Genomic DNA, 17087 nt, shown 5'->3' with positions numbered 1-17087 from the left:
AAGCACTCATATGAATAAAGAGACATATCATTATTTCTACCTGAAATAATGCTGCACTGTGACGAATGCACAACTGGGTAACAGGGCTGAGGGAATGCTGTTTTCAGAGAAGGCTGCAGAGACCTGCAAGGAGTGAGGGAAAGAGTCTCAGAAGTAAGAGGAAAGAGGTTACAATGAGACTGAGTCGCGCACTGCAGAGAGAAGAAGCAGGCCAGGCTAGGGGGTCTGAGTGAAGGGCAGCGTGGTAGGAAATGAGGGTGTGGGCTCTGACAAGAGAGCCAAATTTTATTCATGTGTGAGTGGGAAAGGACAATACTGGACCCTTGTAAAGGAAGACTCGGGTGACTGTGTGGTGGCCAGGCCCAGGAAGGTTAGGAGAGTAGGGAGACAGAAGGCAGGAGACAGCGATGCCTTAGACTCCATGGAAGAGACAGGAAATGATCAGGTTCAAATCTAGTCTAATGCAGACCTGGCAGAATGTGCTTGTGCACTGGACATGGCGAAAGAAAAGGGGAAGTCAGGGGGAGAGACACAGCTCACTTTGTGGAAGTCTTAGTTTTCATGGAGGAATAAAGATCAATGGTGGTACCAACCGCTTAAACCAGAACATGCAGGCTGGGGGCACAACCAAGAGTTCTGTGCATGTGAAGTTGAAGGTGCCCATTAGATGGTCCAAGAGGGCATGTCACAGAGGCAGATATCTAGATAAATCTGAAATTAAGGAGGGAGGCCAAGGTTGGAGGTAGGATAAAGATAGCCACCCATACACGGAGGTTGTCAAATGCCCTGGGATTGGCTTAGGTCTAGGGGTGGATATGGATGGAGATGGAATAAAAGAGGGAGACAGAGTACAATACTAAGAGGTAGCAACAGGATGGGGGCTGCAAAAGAATGGTCCCAAGGAGATAAGAAAAAATCCAGGAAAGGGAGGTGTGCCAGAACCCAAATGGCAAGAATTCAAAGAAGAAAAGATTGATCAGGATCAATGTGTCAGATGCTACTGCTGAGTAAAGATGAGCCTAAGCGTTGCCATTGGGTCTGGTGATGTGGAGATTATGGGATACCTTGATGAGAAGGCTCCAAGGGAGGGGTGGTGACAAGGGCCTCACTTGAGGCCGCTGAAACCGGCCACCTGCTCAAGGTCACCCTGACTGGCTGGGTGGGAATCTGAACCCAAGCCTTGCCTCCTAACCACTGCGGCCCACTGCCATCGAGGCCGCTGGGCACTGCAGATTGTTACGGAGCTGATTTTGTTCCACTCCTTGGTGGACTCAGACCTATCACATTCTTCGGTCATTCCCACTTTCACATAGATTCTTTAAATTGTCACAGGCCACTAATGGGTATTAGGTTGAACTAATGATTTTGCTGTTAGAACAAGTGCTGTTAGAGTAAGTATCAAGGCGTGGTGGCACACACTTGTAATCCCAGGACTTGGGAGGCTGAGACAGGAGGATCGCAGGTTCGTGGCTAGCCTCAGATACTTAGCAAGGCCCTTCACATTTTAGTGAGACCTCGTTTCAAAATAAAGAATTAAAAAATAGGACTGAGGGTAGATCTCAGAGGTAGAATGCCCCTGGGTTCCATCCCTAATACCACAAAAAACGAATAAGTGTCAAGAATACTCACTTAAATATTGGCAAATGGTGTGGTTCCACCTGAGCATGTAAAGCACTTAACATAGTATGCACGTGCAACACGTACCCAGCAAACATCACCTATCATTTTACAGTTCACGCCTCCTTCTCCCTTCAATTGAGGGGCGGTTATTTCCAGTTTTCCTAGTGAAGATGATCAGGCGGAGAAAAGTTCAGGGCATACCCAAGGACTAGCAGCCACAGCTCTAGAAAGAAGGTAGTTCCACGCCCTGACTAGAAAGCGCTTATGAAGCTAGCATGCTTATTGTTCACAAGCAGAGAGAGAGGCCAGGAAATAGGAATGGGCCATCCTGGGAGAGGCCAGAGCCCAGCCCTTCTGCTCTGCCCCCACACGGGCTCCTAGAAGCTCAGACCCACTTCCAGAAGCTTCCCAAGACCTTATACCCCCCTGCCAGGGTCAGAGCTTGGGTATCCAAGCTCTGGGGGAAACAAAAGAAAAAATTCTACCCTGGAGGGCCTGAGTCCAGAGCGGGGCCCAGGAGTGGGATGGGAGAGGCATTGTCCGTATAAGGACAAGATTCCCTCTCTCCAGAGAGGCCCCCCCACTTCCCCACACCTCTATCTCCCTCCCTCATGGCTTCCTGGGGGCACAACCAGGCCAGCAAAGGACTCCAGCCTGGGGCCCAGATCTCGAAATGAAGTTCAATTTCATCACAAAATGATTAAAATAGACAGAAAATACAAGCCACTCTTAAACTTTTATTACTATTATTTTTATCCCCTGGGCAGTGTGTGAGCACAAAGCTGGTTTTGATTAAGTGTGTGGTCCTTCCAGCCCATTCCTTGCTGCGGTTCTCATGGAGGCCAGAGTGGCTCAACATGCCTGGGCCCCAAGGCACATGCGCAGCCCCCCACCCTATGCTGGTGCTTTAGAGGGGTGGGCCCCCAGTGGTGGGACTCCAGGTCTGGGGCATGCCTGGTTTTGAAAGGAAACTTGAGTCCTTCTCCTCATGGCCAGACAGAAAGATAAGATGCAGGCAACTTTTACAAACAAGGTTCAAAGCATATCCAGGGCTATGCACTCATACATCCAGGGAGCACCATGCCCCAGAGCCCAGGATGGTACAGAGGAGGAAGGGGCTTAATCACAGGGCTTTCCAAGGGGGAAGAATGGCAAAGCACACTCACAAGGAGGTGAGAGATTTCTGTTAACAGAGACTGTGTTCACTGAGGCAAAGGACCCTTCTCAGTTCTCCAGGGCTCTGTTTCATGCATTCTCTCCTTTGGACCTCGGGCTTCTTGTAGCAAAAACAAGAGTCATTCCCTCTGAACACATGTGGAACAGAGATGCAGGCAGTTTAAATGATTTGTTCGAGCTTTTGAGGTTGCTGACCACAGAGGCAAAGCTAGAAGTCTCCTCTCTTCCTCCCTACCGTGGCAATGCTTGGAAGTGAAGCCCAACACAACCCATGAGGATAAAGGGAGTCTCGGTGCCTGCTGCCCTTCTTTCAGAAGCCCAAGAAAGCTGGCCTCTCATCCTTTGCTCGCCCGTGCCTCAGTTTCCCCATCATTAAAAAAAATAACCCTGCTCATTCTCTCTCTGTGCGAGAGAATGCTGAAACAAGGAATGCAGAACTAGATACACTTTGCCCTCTATGTTTTGCCCTCTTGTTTTTCCTTCTCTGGAAAAACAAGCAAAGAAAGAAAGACATTTCTGGGTGCACCTTTTTTAAAGCTTCAGAGGACTTTCTGTTCTTCTACCCAGGTCCACATGGAACTGGTGCCCTGGGGTGTGTGTGGGCAGCCCCCTGAGAGTTCTGGAGGCTCAAGACCCCAGACTCACCACTGGGGCCCCTTTGTACTTCTGAAAGGTGGCAGGAGGAGGATTATGTGCAGTGAGGCAGAGAGCCAGGGGATAGGCTGGGTTATCAAGTGCAGCTTTAAAAGATTTCTGCCACCTTTGTTCCCTCACTCCTGTGCCCTATCAGACACACCCAGGAAGTCCTACGTAAGGCCCACATGGAATCATTCCTACAGCTGCATGTGCACAGCTTTGGCTGTCTTTGGTAAAGATTGCCCCCAGAGCCCTGAGGCACCTGGGCTGCTGCCGAGCAAGGCCTGCGCCTGCCTGTACAGGACCTCTGCCAGTGGACCACCCTGGAGAGTGGACAGGTGTCACGTGGGAGAGGAGGCCTAACTAGTATTAAGTCCTCAGAGATGCTGCTGCATGGAGGGGCTGAGGTGGGCAGACCCACATTCTGAGCAGGCAGAGGACCCACCTGCCGTCTAGAAGGAGGGAGCTCAGAGGGCCCCTGAGCTGGGCAGAGTCTGTCCCCAGCCCCTCCATTCTGTGCTCGCAGAGCCCACTCCAGAGGCCAGTCAAGCAAGATCAGCCAGGGCTGCCGTCCAGGAAGTGGGGATAGCAAGATGGCCCTTCCTTCCCAGCCAAGCCACAGGAATGTAGCAAAAGTCTCAGCTGGAAAGCACCCCCAGGCCCCTCTCCCTCACCCCCGCCACTTCCTCTCTTCAGGAGCAGGAAAAGGAGGGCAGGAAAGGGCTTGAGGGCGGTACCCAACCAGCCTACCCCCCAAAGAAGTGTTCCTTGAGGGGAAAGGAAGGCTGGAAGAGGCACTAGAGCGTGGTGACAGCCATTCAGCCAGCAGCTTCATATCTGAGTCCTGAGTGGTTTCCCCACCACTCCTAGAGTGCAATCCCAGCCCAGCCAGAGTGCCAGTGCCCTGCTACCATGAGAGAGGGCTCACTGGCACTATTCCAGGCTTTGCCTTAACATGGGAGAAAAAGCTGTGCACCCACCTGCCCAGTACATCTGGTTCTGCCGGCAGGCTGCTGCTGCAGGGTCTCACCAGGCCTGCCTTGGGGAGGGTAGCAGAAGACCTCGGGTCCGAGCCTCAGTCTCAGGGGAGAGGCACGCTAGCTGCCTGCTGTGAGACCTTTGTCTGGCCTGGCCTGGCTGAGAGCAAAAACAAATCTGAGAAATGAGAGCCCGTAAGCCCTTCGGTCCATGAGCCCAAAGGCAGGGACCCTGTGCCTTGCTTTCTCTGTGAGACCTCTCCCTACAGAGCAGCCTTTTGGAAGTCCAGAACATTTCACTGAGTGAGTCAAGGCCAAGGAAGGACAAGATGGGGGGAGCTGTGGAGAGGGGAGGTGGCCTCTGCAAGTGGCCGGTAGCATCATTTCTGACAGTCTGTGCTGCCACCCCAGGGAGCAGTTAACTAGCCCCAGCAGCCTGTCCATCCATCTTGCCAGGGTGAAGGCTGCGCCACCTGATGTATCAGGCCTGTGGCAGCTCTCCTTCTTTGGAGCTCCATGGAGGAGGCACCGCTCTGCTTGGCTGGGCGGGCACAGGTGGGCTCAGAGCAGAATGCAGGTTGGGGGCCAGCACCGGGGTCGGGTGGGATCCTGGCCAAGGAGGCCCTCCATTTGTCTCCTTAGACAGTGCCCGCTGATGTTTGTGTTGCCTGTTTTGTTCCAGATGCTCCGGCCACTGAGAACAGCAAGGCCCCGGAGATGAAATCCCGGAGGCCCAAGAGCTCTCTTCCCCCTGTGCTTGGAACAGAGAGTGAGTACTGGCTCCACTTTGCCTCCCCAGGGCAGAAGCACCAGGGCTGGGCTGGTGCCGGAGCCACTGTCTCCTAGGCACTCACTTGGCCTGAGCTCCTGCAGTCTGCCTTCTGCCTGTGCCGGAGTGCCCGGCGACCTCCTCCTGACCACGCCAGTACCCCTTCCTCACCCACTCCCTGCCAGTCCCTCCCCAACCTGCCTGGAGCCTGGGCGAGCGGTTGTTTCACATCTCTGTCCTCCTACCCAGTGCCCCCCTTTGCTTGGCACCTACACCTCTTGCTCCTAATTGCTTCCCCGGTTGACCCTACCTGGCCAGGGGAACCTTTCTAAATTGTATGTCTGAATTATGGCTCTGGGTTGAAATACCCAGTGGCCCCAGTGAAATCTATGAGATCTCATGCCTCTCATATATTCATGCCCTGTCATGTGCACATGTGGTCCTACGTATGTCCCGACCACCACCTCTCTCCCAGCTCTGTTCCCAACTCCCTTACCCCTATTTTCTTCTCAAGCCAATCTGAACTCTTCGCTGGGCACCAGCCATGCGTGAGATCCTTCCTGCAGAGCTCTCTCCATGGACACCTTCCCAGCACACCACAAATGCACAGCCACCTCACCCTTGAGTTCCTCGCCACTTGGGCTCCAAGTAACTCTTGCTCTCTGAGCTCCCAGACGTCAGCACCTCCCTCCTCCACCCTGAGTCATGGCAAGGTCATAGCACATTCCTTAGGGGCCTGGCCCGGGCCCTCAAATGACATACGCTCTCCTTGCTCATGGAAGCTCCTTACTAGTGTCTCTCAGAGTGAAATTGCAGTGTGGCAGAAATAGCCACGGGAGAAAGCGTCTCTATGACCAAGACCACAGACCACTATTTCCCTCCTCTTGGATCTTGGCTTCCCCAGGACCTGCTGGTCCCCTGGGCGTAGTGCCTAGGATCCACACTGCCTTTACAGGCCCACAAAAATGTGCTATCTTATAAAATTAGAAGAAGAACGTGAACTGTTGTAAGACAGTGCTTAGTTCATAATACTAATATATTCATCTTTGTGCCAGAGCAGTTATAAAATATAATTTATGTAATTAAGATATAATGCATATAATATAGATTAAAAATACATTTTTTTAATGGAGGAAGAGACCCAGGAAGACAAAAGTGCCTAAAATTCTCAAAATCCATGACCCTGGCTTCTGCTGTGATTATTAGTTTAATTTTGTTAGCAGAACTGTCCTTTGACACCTCCTATTTTAAAGGGTACAGAGTTGATGCCAGGGATGGTGGCACATGCCTGGATTCTCAGTACTTGAAATGCTGAGACAGGAAGATCAGAGGTTCACAGCCAGCCTCAGAAACTTAGACCCTTCACAACTTAGTGAGACCCGGTTTCAAAAAATAAATAAAAATAGGGCTGGGGGTGTGGCTCAGAAGTAGAATGTCCTTGGGCTAAATCTACAGTATCTCATACACACACACACACACACACACACACACACACACACTATTAAGCGTTGCTTGGACATCCAAAACAGACTGTTTTAAAACACATGGAAGATAAGACAAGCTGATTCTTATCTGTAGTAATAGAGGAAAGTGATTAGCCCAATCACTTTTACATAAAAGATCACTTCTCTTTTCCCATTATGAAGCAGTATATTATGACTTTGTCTTATTCTTTTCTTTCTTTTCTTTGTAAAGCAATGTATTTATTTTCCTGATGATGTGTTTGGGTTCTTCAACATAGCCCCCACCCCGAGGGGGGTCAGCCTCAGTACAGTGGGGCAGCCAAATCATAATTTATGAAATTACGAAATCATAATTTCTCATGAACATTTAACCAAAGTGGGTTTAATATCCACACGAATAGTTCAGGGGCCTCTGTCAAGGAGCCTCAACTATTAAGAGTAGGCATTTGGTAAGTAGGTGGAAGGTACAGAAACAATTCTAAGAACCTAGTAGGGATGGGTTAATAGTTTTACTTTCTAAAATATGACTTGGGCATGAGCCATTATGGGGAAACGTGAGTAGATGAGATATTGCTCTTTTAGAACACCCGGGACTGTGACTCGGGGGTGTTGTGGTGGTTCACCTCCAGAGGACAGAGATTCAGCAGCCCTCCAGCCTCGGCTCCCTGTTCCAGTGTGCTCCTGAGGGAGGTGAGGTGGGGTCAGAGCAGAGCTGTGGCAGAGAAAAACAACCGCAAGACAATGAGCAGACATGGAGCTGGGCTCTTTGCCCTGGAAAGCAGGAGGCCGTGGAAAACCCCCATCCAGTTGTCATCATCAAACTCCGGAGTCTCAGCTGGCCTCTCTGGCTGCATATTAAATTCACCTGGGGAGCTGGGAAACCACCCTGCCCCGACTGCACCCCCGACTAAGTCAGAACCTCAGGGATAGGAGCCGACTTCAGTATTTGTTTATACTCCTAGGTGGTTGCAGCAGGCGATCAATTTGGAAAGCAGTGTCCCCAGGGAAGCGGGCGCCCCCACTATTGGTCTGGGGCAGCCGAAGGGAAGGGCGTCTCCCTGTGCCTCTGTAAAGTGTGCAGCCAGCACCATTCAAGTGTCTCACGAGGGGTGGAGTGGTAGGGCTGGCAGAATATGCTTTGATGCCACAGAAAACGCACACGTGCAGCATGATTAACCCCATCACTGCTTGTCTTCGAAGGGAATTTCACTCTGTGTGGAGAGCCCCCATGTTACAATGACAGACTTCTTACTCCTCAAAGATTGGGGGGGAGGGGTCTCCATACACACGAATGGCCACTTTGCATCCTTCTGCTGGCCCATCCACCTGGCTCCCAGTCCCTAATTCTGGTACCACAAAGGGCATTAGCAGGATGGTTCCGGAGCCCCTCCATCTGTGCTCTTATCCTTCAGAAGCCTGCACTCTAGGTGCCTGAGGTTCCCAGAGCCACCAAAAAAAGGTGGCTGCCCAGATATAGGAAATTTATGAAATGTCTTTTAGGTCTACACTCCTAGTTCTTTTCTCTCTTTTGGTGATAACATATTGCTTATAATTTACATAGGTTATAAGTGCACACATTCTAGTTTAAGCATTTTGGGGAGGGTCGAGTCTGGGGATGGAACCCAAAGGCATTTGACCTCCAAGCTACACCACCTGCCCAACTTTTTATTCTTTATTTTGAAACAGGGTCTCACTGAGTTCCCAAGGGCCTCACTAAGTAGCTGAGGCTGTCTGCAAACTGCGATCCTCCTGTCTCAGCCTCCCAAATGCTGGGATTACAAGCGTGCAGCACCACACCCGGCTAGTTTAAGCATTTTAAAGAGTATAGAAATTTACTAAGTACAATGTAAAGTCCTATTTATTTGACCCCCAATTCTACACCCACAAATGCATTCAGTTCCTTTTTTGTGTTCATTTATATATGTAAATATGCAAATGCACTGGTTAGATTCTTCCCCATAGACGTGAGGCTGTCTGCACACCTCTGCTATGAGCTTTTCTCTCTCAGGGTCACCTCCCCAAATCCCAGACATGTCTGATTTCATGAGCAGCCTGGCTGTGTATGTGAGCACTTATGTCATGGACTGAGAAGTTCCTAATCCAAAGAGGAAATCCATCTTTCCTGAGGGAAGGGCAAGTGTGTTTCCTGTCAAACACCACAGCCCAATCCCTCTGAGCCTCCTGCAGACCTCAACAAGAGTGTTTGGTCCTGTGAACACAGTCAAATATGGTGTGGACAGTGCTGGTCCCCACGGTGGCCTGGGAGCCCTCCTGTGTCCAGCACTGAGAAGCAGGAAGGGAAATCCCGACCCAGCTGACCAAAGGAGGAGAGAAAACAACAAAAGCAGGAGTTAACCTGCCTGCCTCACACCAGCTCACAGGTCTCAGGGCGGTGGGGTCGTGTGGGAAGGTCTTGGGATGAGGGGAAATGAGCCAGCTTATGCAGGAGGAGAGGAATGTAGTTTATGTGGTTTGGTCAAAGAGGAATGATAAACACTGAAGGGGAGGGAGGCAGGCAGGAGCTCGGGAGGTTCAGCCTGGATGCCAGGGTGAATCTTGTGAGGGCAGCTGAGCCCTTGTGCAACAGGCGTCATCTCAGGTGCCCCACGTCTCACTCCACTGTGCCACAGACACTTGTTCCCATTTTACAGATAAGCAAAATGGACCCTTGGCGATGAAACTGTCTCAAGACAGTTTCAAGCTAGTGAGTGGGACTGTGATGCCAACTCTCTGGTTCCAGTCTCCTGTGCACACAGGGGACAGCAGGAGGAGGTAGGGACCATCCCATAGGGCTGACAGAGGTCTGACTGCCATTACAGCGGGGTGGAGAAGCATCCCTGGTTCCAGATATCTGCCATGGTGTCTGTTTCATGATCTCCATGGGATTGTTTTTATATCTGATTTCAAAATTACAGAAACATTGCTAGAACAGTACAAGGAAGATTTGCCCATTGTTTACATTTTGTTCCATTGTTTTACCATTTTCTTCCTGTATATTTATTTAGATAGAAGCCTTATTAGATCTACTTAGAGATATCTGCCCTTGACTTCTAACTCATGGTGTGTCTCCTAAAAATATAGCTACTGTTATTGAAATCAGAAAATCTGACATTGAGCAATACTGGTATCTAATCAATCCACAGTCTGCCTTCTGTTTCTTTGAGTTGGCCCAATAATGCCCTTATGGCTATCTTTTTTTTTCTTCTTGGTATTTCCTGTCTAGTCCTCCAGCCCAGAGTGGGTCCTCTCCTATCTTGGAGACAGAGCAGGGAGAAGTACCCAGGCCCAGGGGAAAAGCACCCCAGATTCTTCCACCTGAGTTAAGTGGGGCATAAGGAAGCAGGTACACCCCAGTGACCCTCCACGTGCCAATCTACCATGATCAGCTCTGGGGCAATGCTCAGACGTAGGTGTGAGGAAGCCCCTGAGTTAGAAAGCAGAAGATGCAGGCCTTGGTTCTCCCACTAATTAAATATGTGGCCTAGGTCAAAACTCTCTGTCCTTCTGGAGCATGGTTGCCTCACATGTCCAGTGGGGAGTTTCCCTGGCTGACCAGCTGTGACATGAGGCTACATGTCCATGTTTTGCCTCCAATTATGATGCCTTTATTTTGTTTCATTTTTATAGTGCTGGGGGTTGACCTAGGGTGTGCTCTACCACTGAGCTATATCCTCAGCCCTTTTTTTTTTTTAACTTGCCAATCCTCCTGCCTCCTCCTCCTGGGTCACTGGGGTTACAGGTACCTGCCACCATACCTATCTGACACTTTTAGATATCTTTTCCTTGACCTCTTACATGTATCTCTCTGAACCCAAAAGATATGTCAACTGGAAAGTATCTTTAGACATCAAACACAACTCCCGTTTTTGTGAAGTTTTCCCAGAGGTCAAATCTTTCTTTTAAACATTCTCTGCAGGTTACTGGAAATGCTATGTCCTGATAGGATACAAACAGCTGGAAGGAAATGCTGGCAGGGTTGAGATTTGGAATCAAGATTTGCCTCACAGTGAAAGATATGAAATCGCTGGAGAGAAGCTGAGATTCCATGAATGTCTCTGAAAGCACCAACTCCACGTGCCCAACCAAAGTGCTGATCTATGGGTGTGATGGCACATGTACCTTCCCCACACACACACACATGCACATACACACGCTGTGACCCTGTGATGTCCACTTGTCAGGCTGCTACTTCCCTCTGCTTCCCCAGCTCATCCAGTGTCTCCCAGGTTTCAGTTACCTATAGCAGAGTGCTCTCCAGGGAGCATCTAGAGGTCACCTTCCCTCCTAGGCTGCCTCTCTCCCAACCATCCTGGCATTCCATGTCCTGAGGGCTTGGGAACAGGTATTTGAGGTAACAAAAAGCTGTGTCCCTTTGGAATCTTCTAATGTGACAGCCTCTGCTATGAGGAGTGGTGAATGAGAAATTTACCTAGAGATTAACTAATTAGTTAATTCTGGAAAAACAATCGACATTTCTCCACAAGTCTGCAAAGACTTACTAGAAGAAGGCCAGTGTGTGTGGCAGGAGACGGAACCAAGTCACCCAGGGCTTTGAACCTGCCCAAATGCCCACAGCAGGATTTAGCCTCTGTCCCCAGGGACCCCTACCACCCATGGTGGTGGGTGCTCACTTCACACTAGCCCAGCCTGTGTCCCTTTCAGGACCTCAGGCAGAAAGAAAATGGTGATATGGAGAATTATGAAGGTTTTTATGTCTATTTTGATTATACTACCAAAATAGGGAAATGCCCCCAGAGAGATATACCCAGGGCCATTAATGGGCTCGCTTGCGTGCGCTCTCTCTCTCTCTCTCTCTCTCTCTCTCTCTCTCTCTCTCTTTCTCTCTCTCTTTTTCCCTTTCTCTTTCTCTCTCACGTGTGTGTGTGTGTGTGTGTGTGTGTCCAGAGATTAAACCCCAGAGACATTCTACCTCCAAGCTACACCCTCCGCCATTTATTTATTTATTTATTTATTTATTTATTTTGTGGTACTGGGGATGGAACCCAGGGGCATACTACCTCCGACCTACACACTCAGCCCTCCTCCTGCTGTCCCCTGTGTGCACAGGAGACTGGAACCAGATAGTTGGCATCACAGTCCCACTCACTAGCTTGAAGCTGTCTTGAGACAGTAAGTATTACCTGAGGTTGTCCATGAACCACGATCCTCCTTTCTCAGCCTCCCAAATGCTAGGATTATAAGTATGCGTCACCATGCCCGGACCCCCTTTTTTATTTTTATTTTTTATTTTGATACCGGGTCTTGCTAAGTTGCTAGAGTCTTGCTAAGCTGCTGAGGCTTGCCTCAAAACTATGAACCTCATGTCTCAGCATCCCAAGTACTGGGATTAAGTAGTGTGGCACCACACTTGGCTAATGCTGGCTATCTAACTCTACTTCAGACCCTTTTAACTCTTGGAGGTACACTCATCCTGTCTTCAGGCACTGATCCCCTCTTTCACAAGATAGAAGGAAGATTCTTGAGGTCAGGACTAGATTAGGCTGCAGCAGTCTGGAGCAGAAACAAAAGACAAATTACCCAGATATCAGATTTTAAGAGACTGCTTATCCCAGCCCTGCCTCAGCTTTCCCATGAGGCTTCTAAATTCAGTTCTTTGATTCATGATGATTTTATTAGGCTGGTTCCCTTCCAGCCTCAGTCTCTTGTCTACATTGGGTGGCTCAGCACCTGGGTGTCTTGAGCTAGAAGGTGGCAGGCACTTGTCATGGAAAATCGTACAAAGATTCAAGCCTGTGGGCTCTATCTCTCAACATCAGAGCTCAGGGCTGGAGTAGGGAATTCCTTGGAAATTTCTAGGTTAACAGGAATCCTTGGGGTTCCACTAATTGCTAATAGCTACTTACCAAGTAATTGCCAGGCACTGTGCTAGGTACTGGGGACAGAGGTGGACCCTGTTGCTATCCACAGGGAGCTTGCTGGTATGCGCTTGTTGGGGTGGGTTTAGCAATGGCAGTGAATAAGTGTTGCTGTAGACATACCTCAGAGGGGCAGAAACCCAGCCTGGCAGCAGTGATGCCTCAGCTGAGACCTGAGAGGGATCTGCATGTACAGCGACCCAAAGGCAAGAGGCTGGGGTTGCAGAAACTGAAAAACATTCAATATAGAACATAAAACACAGGGACCATTAGCAACGCCTGGAAGCCTAAAATCAATCTATCCATCTTTCTTTATTTCTTGTTGGTTTTTTTTTTTTTTTGAGAGGGAAGGTAGTGGATTTTGAACTTAGAAGCATACTACCTCCAAGCTATACCCCCAGCCCTTTTTAGTTTTTATTTTGAAAGAGAGTCCCCAAGAGTTCCCAAGGCTAGGCTTGAATCTGCAATCTTACATCTCAGCCTCACAAATACTGGGATTACAGGTGTGCACCACCATGCCCAGTTCTGGAGTCTGTTTTTAACAAATTTTCCAGGTGATCATAATGCAGGCCAAATTTTGAGGATCATGGATATTGAGTAAAGAAAGCATGATGGAAACATTCCATTTCTAACAGGAAAGAAAGCTGGAGATAAAAGCCCCAGGTAGAGCTCAGACATCTTGTAGGACCAGGTGGGCTTGGGCCTGTGTGCCAGTGGGCAGCCACTGGAGAGGTTTCAATCACTGTAGGGTCTTCAGAGTTGTGTTTGAGCAAGATTACTTTGGCCACGGGGTAGTGGGTTAGGGCAGGGCTGGAGGATCAGAGGCCTGCAATAGGGGTATGCTTTGGACCAGGTGGTAATGGTGGGCATGTGGAAAAGTGTCAGACTTGGCAGGTGTTAATGATCGAATTGAAAGGCATTTCTGAGTGGATATGGGCAGTTAGGGGGCTTTTGGGAGATGTGTTTGGTATTTCCCAAGGAGATGATGGTCAGATGTAGGCTCAGAAGGGAGGGCTGGCAACAAGGAAAAGAAAAGAGGGGACAGGAAGAGTACTAAGTACCCAGGGGACATGAGCATTTGGGGGACATGTGCTAGGAGAGGTGCCCTGGCCGGGGCTGACTGCCCAGAGGAGGTGTCTGAGCCCCTCCTCAGAAGGGAAGACCTTGTGGCAAATAGAGAGGGCTCTGTCCTCCTATTTTGCCTAACCCTGTTGCTGGCAGCCATCATGGGATTCACAAAGGATGATTGGATTTCTTCTTCCTCTGGGATATTCCTCTCTGATAGTGGTGGGTGCAGAACATTTAAGTGTTGGAGAAGGGAACAAGAGATAAAGGTCCCACTGGAATAAGAAGATAATAAGCAGGGTGAGTTTAGAGAAGAGGGAACTGGTTAGTGACCCAAAACGTACTGAGAGCTTGGACATCTGGACCAGGAAGAACATTTACTGGAGACCCAGATTGAGAAGAAAGAACACAACCTGGAGGGCTCACGTGGGTATAAAACTGAATAGACTAGTGGGATGGCACACCGCATGGAGGAAGGAGCCAACTTTGTCCCAGATGACAGACATGTCCTCTGGAATCTATTTGGAAAAGAGGAGTGGATTGGGGGAGGTGCTACTGTTAGAATGTACACTGTGTGTTATATTTTCTTTAAAACATCATTTATTTATTTGGTTTTTTGTTTGTTTGTTTGTACTGAAGATTGAACTCAGTGGTATTCCACCTGTGAGGTACACCCCCAGTCTATTTTATTTTTATATTGAAATAGGGTCTTGCTAAGTTGCTGAGATTGTCCTAAAAGTTGTGGTCCTCCTGTCTCAGCCTCCCAGGTACTAGGATTACAGGCTTGCACCGCCACCACACCCAGCTCTTGGCACCTTTTTTAAATGAGATGGAAGCTCCAAATTAAATAACAGGCTTTAAACCACGCAGCTTAGTGAGCGACAGAGCAGTATGGGAACCCAGTGATCCCTCTGCAGAGGGACCAAGAAAGGTCTCAAAGGCCTGGGTTTGAGAATGGGACAGAGTATTAGCTGGAGGATGAAAGAAGCCAGGAGGCTGCAGTCTTATTTCTAGTGGGGTCACATCTGGTGTTATGAATTTGGCAGGCCACCAGACCTCTGTGGGACTCCATCTCCTTCATGAAATGGGAACATGGTGAGTGTGCTGCTTGTATTTGGTGGGGGTAAGAAGCACAGGAAAAACTCTATCTCTGGAAGGCTGGGTTTTAGGATCCGGTCTGCTTTCACTATTAGCCTAGAACACCATTAGCAGATTCCAGCAGATGGTCACATAAAATATGTATAACACGCAGAACATTGTTAACATTTAAAATTGTTGTTACTGATAGGAACAAAACCAGCTTCAAATGTGAGCCAATTCAAACAGCAGTAGCTCCAAATTCATGGAACAAATTTTTAAAATGAGGCCTTCAATCCTATTTAATAGTAACATCAAAAGTTGTATTAGTCAGGACTCTACTTAGAGCCACGTAGGTTTACCCATAGCCACCAACATAGGGTATGACTTTGAAGTCTCTGGTATCATGTTTCCTGGTTAATTCCTTACTCACCACCCAGAGATCACCAGCCTCCCTCCCGGCCACCCACCCACCTCACAGCTTATCCACAGCTGCATTAATGACCTAGGGCTCCGTAACAAGGCACCACAGAAATTCAAGATCACGACCTCTCTTTAACTTATAAGTGGTCGTCTTCTCTCTGTATCTTCACATGACGTGCGTGTGCATGTTTCTTGGAATTGAACCCAGGGTCACTCTACCTCTTTAAAGGCACTGTCCTAAAATATGGTCACATTTTGAGGTCCTAGAGTTAGAGCTTCAGCATATGAATTTGAGGAGGCATCATTCAGCTCATAACAACAGCCCCCTCCCTCTGAACAGATGGTCTCTCCCTCCAGAGATCAGCCCCTTTTCCTTCCCTGAGGGCCCCTTTTCCAGCAGTGCCCACGCCCTTCCCAGCAGCCCTGGGTCAGGACTTCCTGGCTCAGCCCGCAGCAGGCTCTCCCGGGCTCTTCCTCTCCTGTGTCTTTAGGTTCTCCTACCCTCTATGGCCTTTCACCTTACAACCTGTCCTCTTCTCTCTTACCTCAGGAGAAACATGAATGTCTTCTGTCACCCTGCTTCTCTGTCCTTTTACCTCTAGAGTCCATGACTGAGAGCCCCTGCCTGGCCCATTTCCCTTGAGCATTTCCTCTGGAGTAACCTCTGACCCCATCACCCCTGAATCTGCTTCCCTGGCACCCCAGTACCCTATGAGGCCACACTTGAAACTCTTTCTGACTTCAATCCTCCATCTTTAAGCGGTGACATTTTTCCTAATTTGGGTCCTCCCACAGCCTTCCATGCAGCTCCTGGCTGTGGAAGGCCCCTGGGATCTAACCTGGTCCTTTCCAATCTTTCATCACATCTCCTTCCCCCCAGTAGCTGTCCCAGCCTCACAGTTCCCATTATAATGGCAGGTTTGATTCTGAAATCTTTCCCTTCTTTGATTCTGAAATCTTTCCCTTCCAGGCTCCACCAACCTCCCTCTAGAATTCTGATTCTAATATTCCAGTTTACAAATTGATTCTTCCATCCACCAAATTCACTTGACCAAGCCAAACTATTCTTCTTTCACTTACAGATACCATATTCCCTCGATGCAATTTTCCCTGTTTAGACAGGCAAGAAATCTCAGAGTAATCTCTGTACCTCCCTCTCATTTAGCCCCAGCATTCTTATCACATTTCCTGCCTCTCGCTTATATCATCTTTACTGCATGGACCTTGATCAGTAGCCTCCTGATGCCATATCCTTGTCCCCCAACAGATAGAACAACCTGTAGGGCACCTCTAGCCCAGTCTGACCACTCTTTCTGTGAGGACTCCCTGTTCAGCCAGGACAAAGGCCTAGCTCTCAAGCTTTCAGAGAAGTAGAACTTCCTGTACTGATGGAAATGGCCTTTGTCTGCAGTGTGATAGCTGTTAACCATGGGTTACCAGTAAGTACTTAAAATGTGGTTAGTAAAGCCAGGCGTGGTGGTGCACACTTGTAACCCCAGCATTTGGGAGACTGAGACCAGAGGATCGTGGTTCATGAACAGCCTCAGCTACTTAGGCCCTTTGCAACTCAGTGAGACCCGGTTTCAAAAAATAAAGAATAAATAAGAGGGCTGGGGGTGTAGCTTGGAGGTAGAATGCCCCTGGGTTCCATCTCCAGTACCGAATAAAAAAAATGTGGCTAGTGCAACAGAGGAACTAAATTTTTTGTTTTCTTTAAATTACCACACTATCTTCCCACTACTGCTCTCTGATAGTATGTGCCTCTGGCCAACCTCTGCCAAACACCACCCTGCCCTCAACTCAGAGCCCCATCTGCTGCTAACCCGGGCTCTTCTCCCTTCTCTAAGTCACATCTTCCCAGGGTCCAAATCCCTCCTGTGCCCCAGTGCCAAGCCTTCTGACCACGTCCTCAACCCATAGTCTTCTGATTTCTGGATCTGAACAACCACAGCATGTTGACTGGATAATACATCTGTTTTAAATTATTATTTATATTTAGCTTTTC

General features: G+C 48.9%; 1 protein-coding gene across 8 annotated transcripts in view; it reads left to right on the top strand.

Moving 5' to 3' along the window:
• Positions 1-17087, top strand: part of MYLK (myosin light chain kinase) — a gene marked incomplete at both ends in the record, with an annotated part of 182072 nt that overhangs the window by 114697 nt on the left and 50288 nt on the right. For 7 of the 8 annotated variants that reach the window (XM_080696794.1, XM_080696799.1, XM_080696798.1 and 4 more), the window contains one exon: positions 5092-5178. In XM_080696794.1, the coding sequence (XP_080552920.1) occupies positions 5092-5178 (87 nt within the window). Of the gene's footprint in view, positions 1-5055; positions 5179-17087 lie in introns of all 8 variants that reach the window. The other variant, XM_080696792.1, reaches the window with a different exon arrangement.

This window comes from Muscardinus avellanarius (genome assembly GCF_963383645.1).
Source record: "Muscardinus avellanarius genome assembly, chromosome: 5".
In the NCBI taxonomy this organism is placed as follows: Eukaryota; Metazoa; Chordata; class Mammalia; order Rodentia; family Gliridae; genus Muscardinus; species Muscardinus avellanarius.
This window is presented reverse-complemented; position numbering and strand designations above follow the sequence as displayed.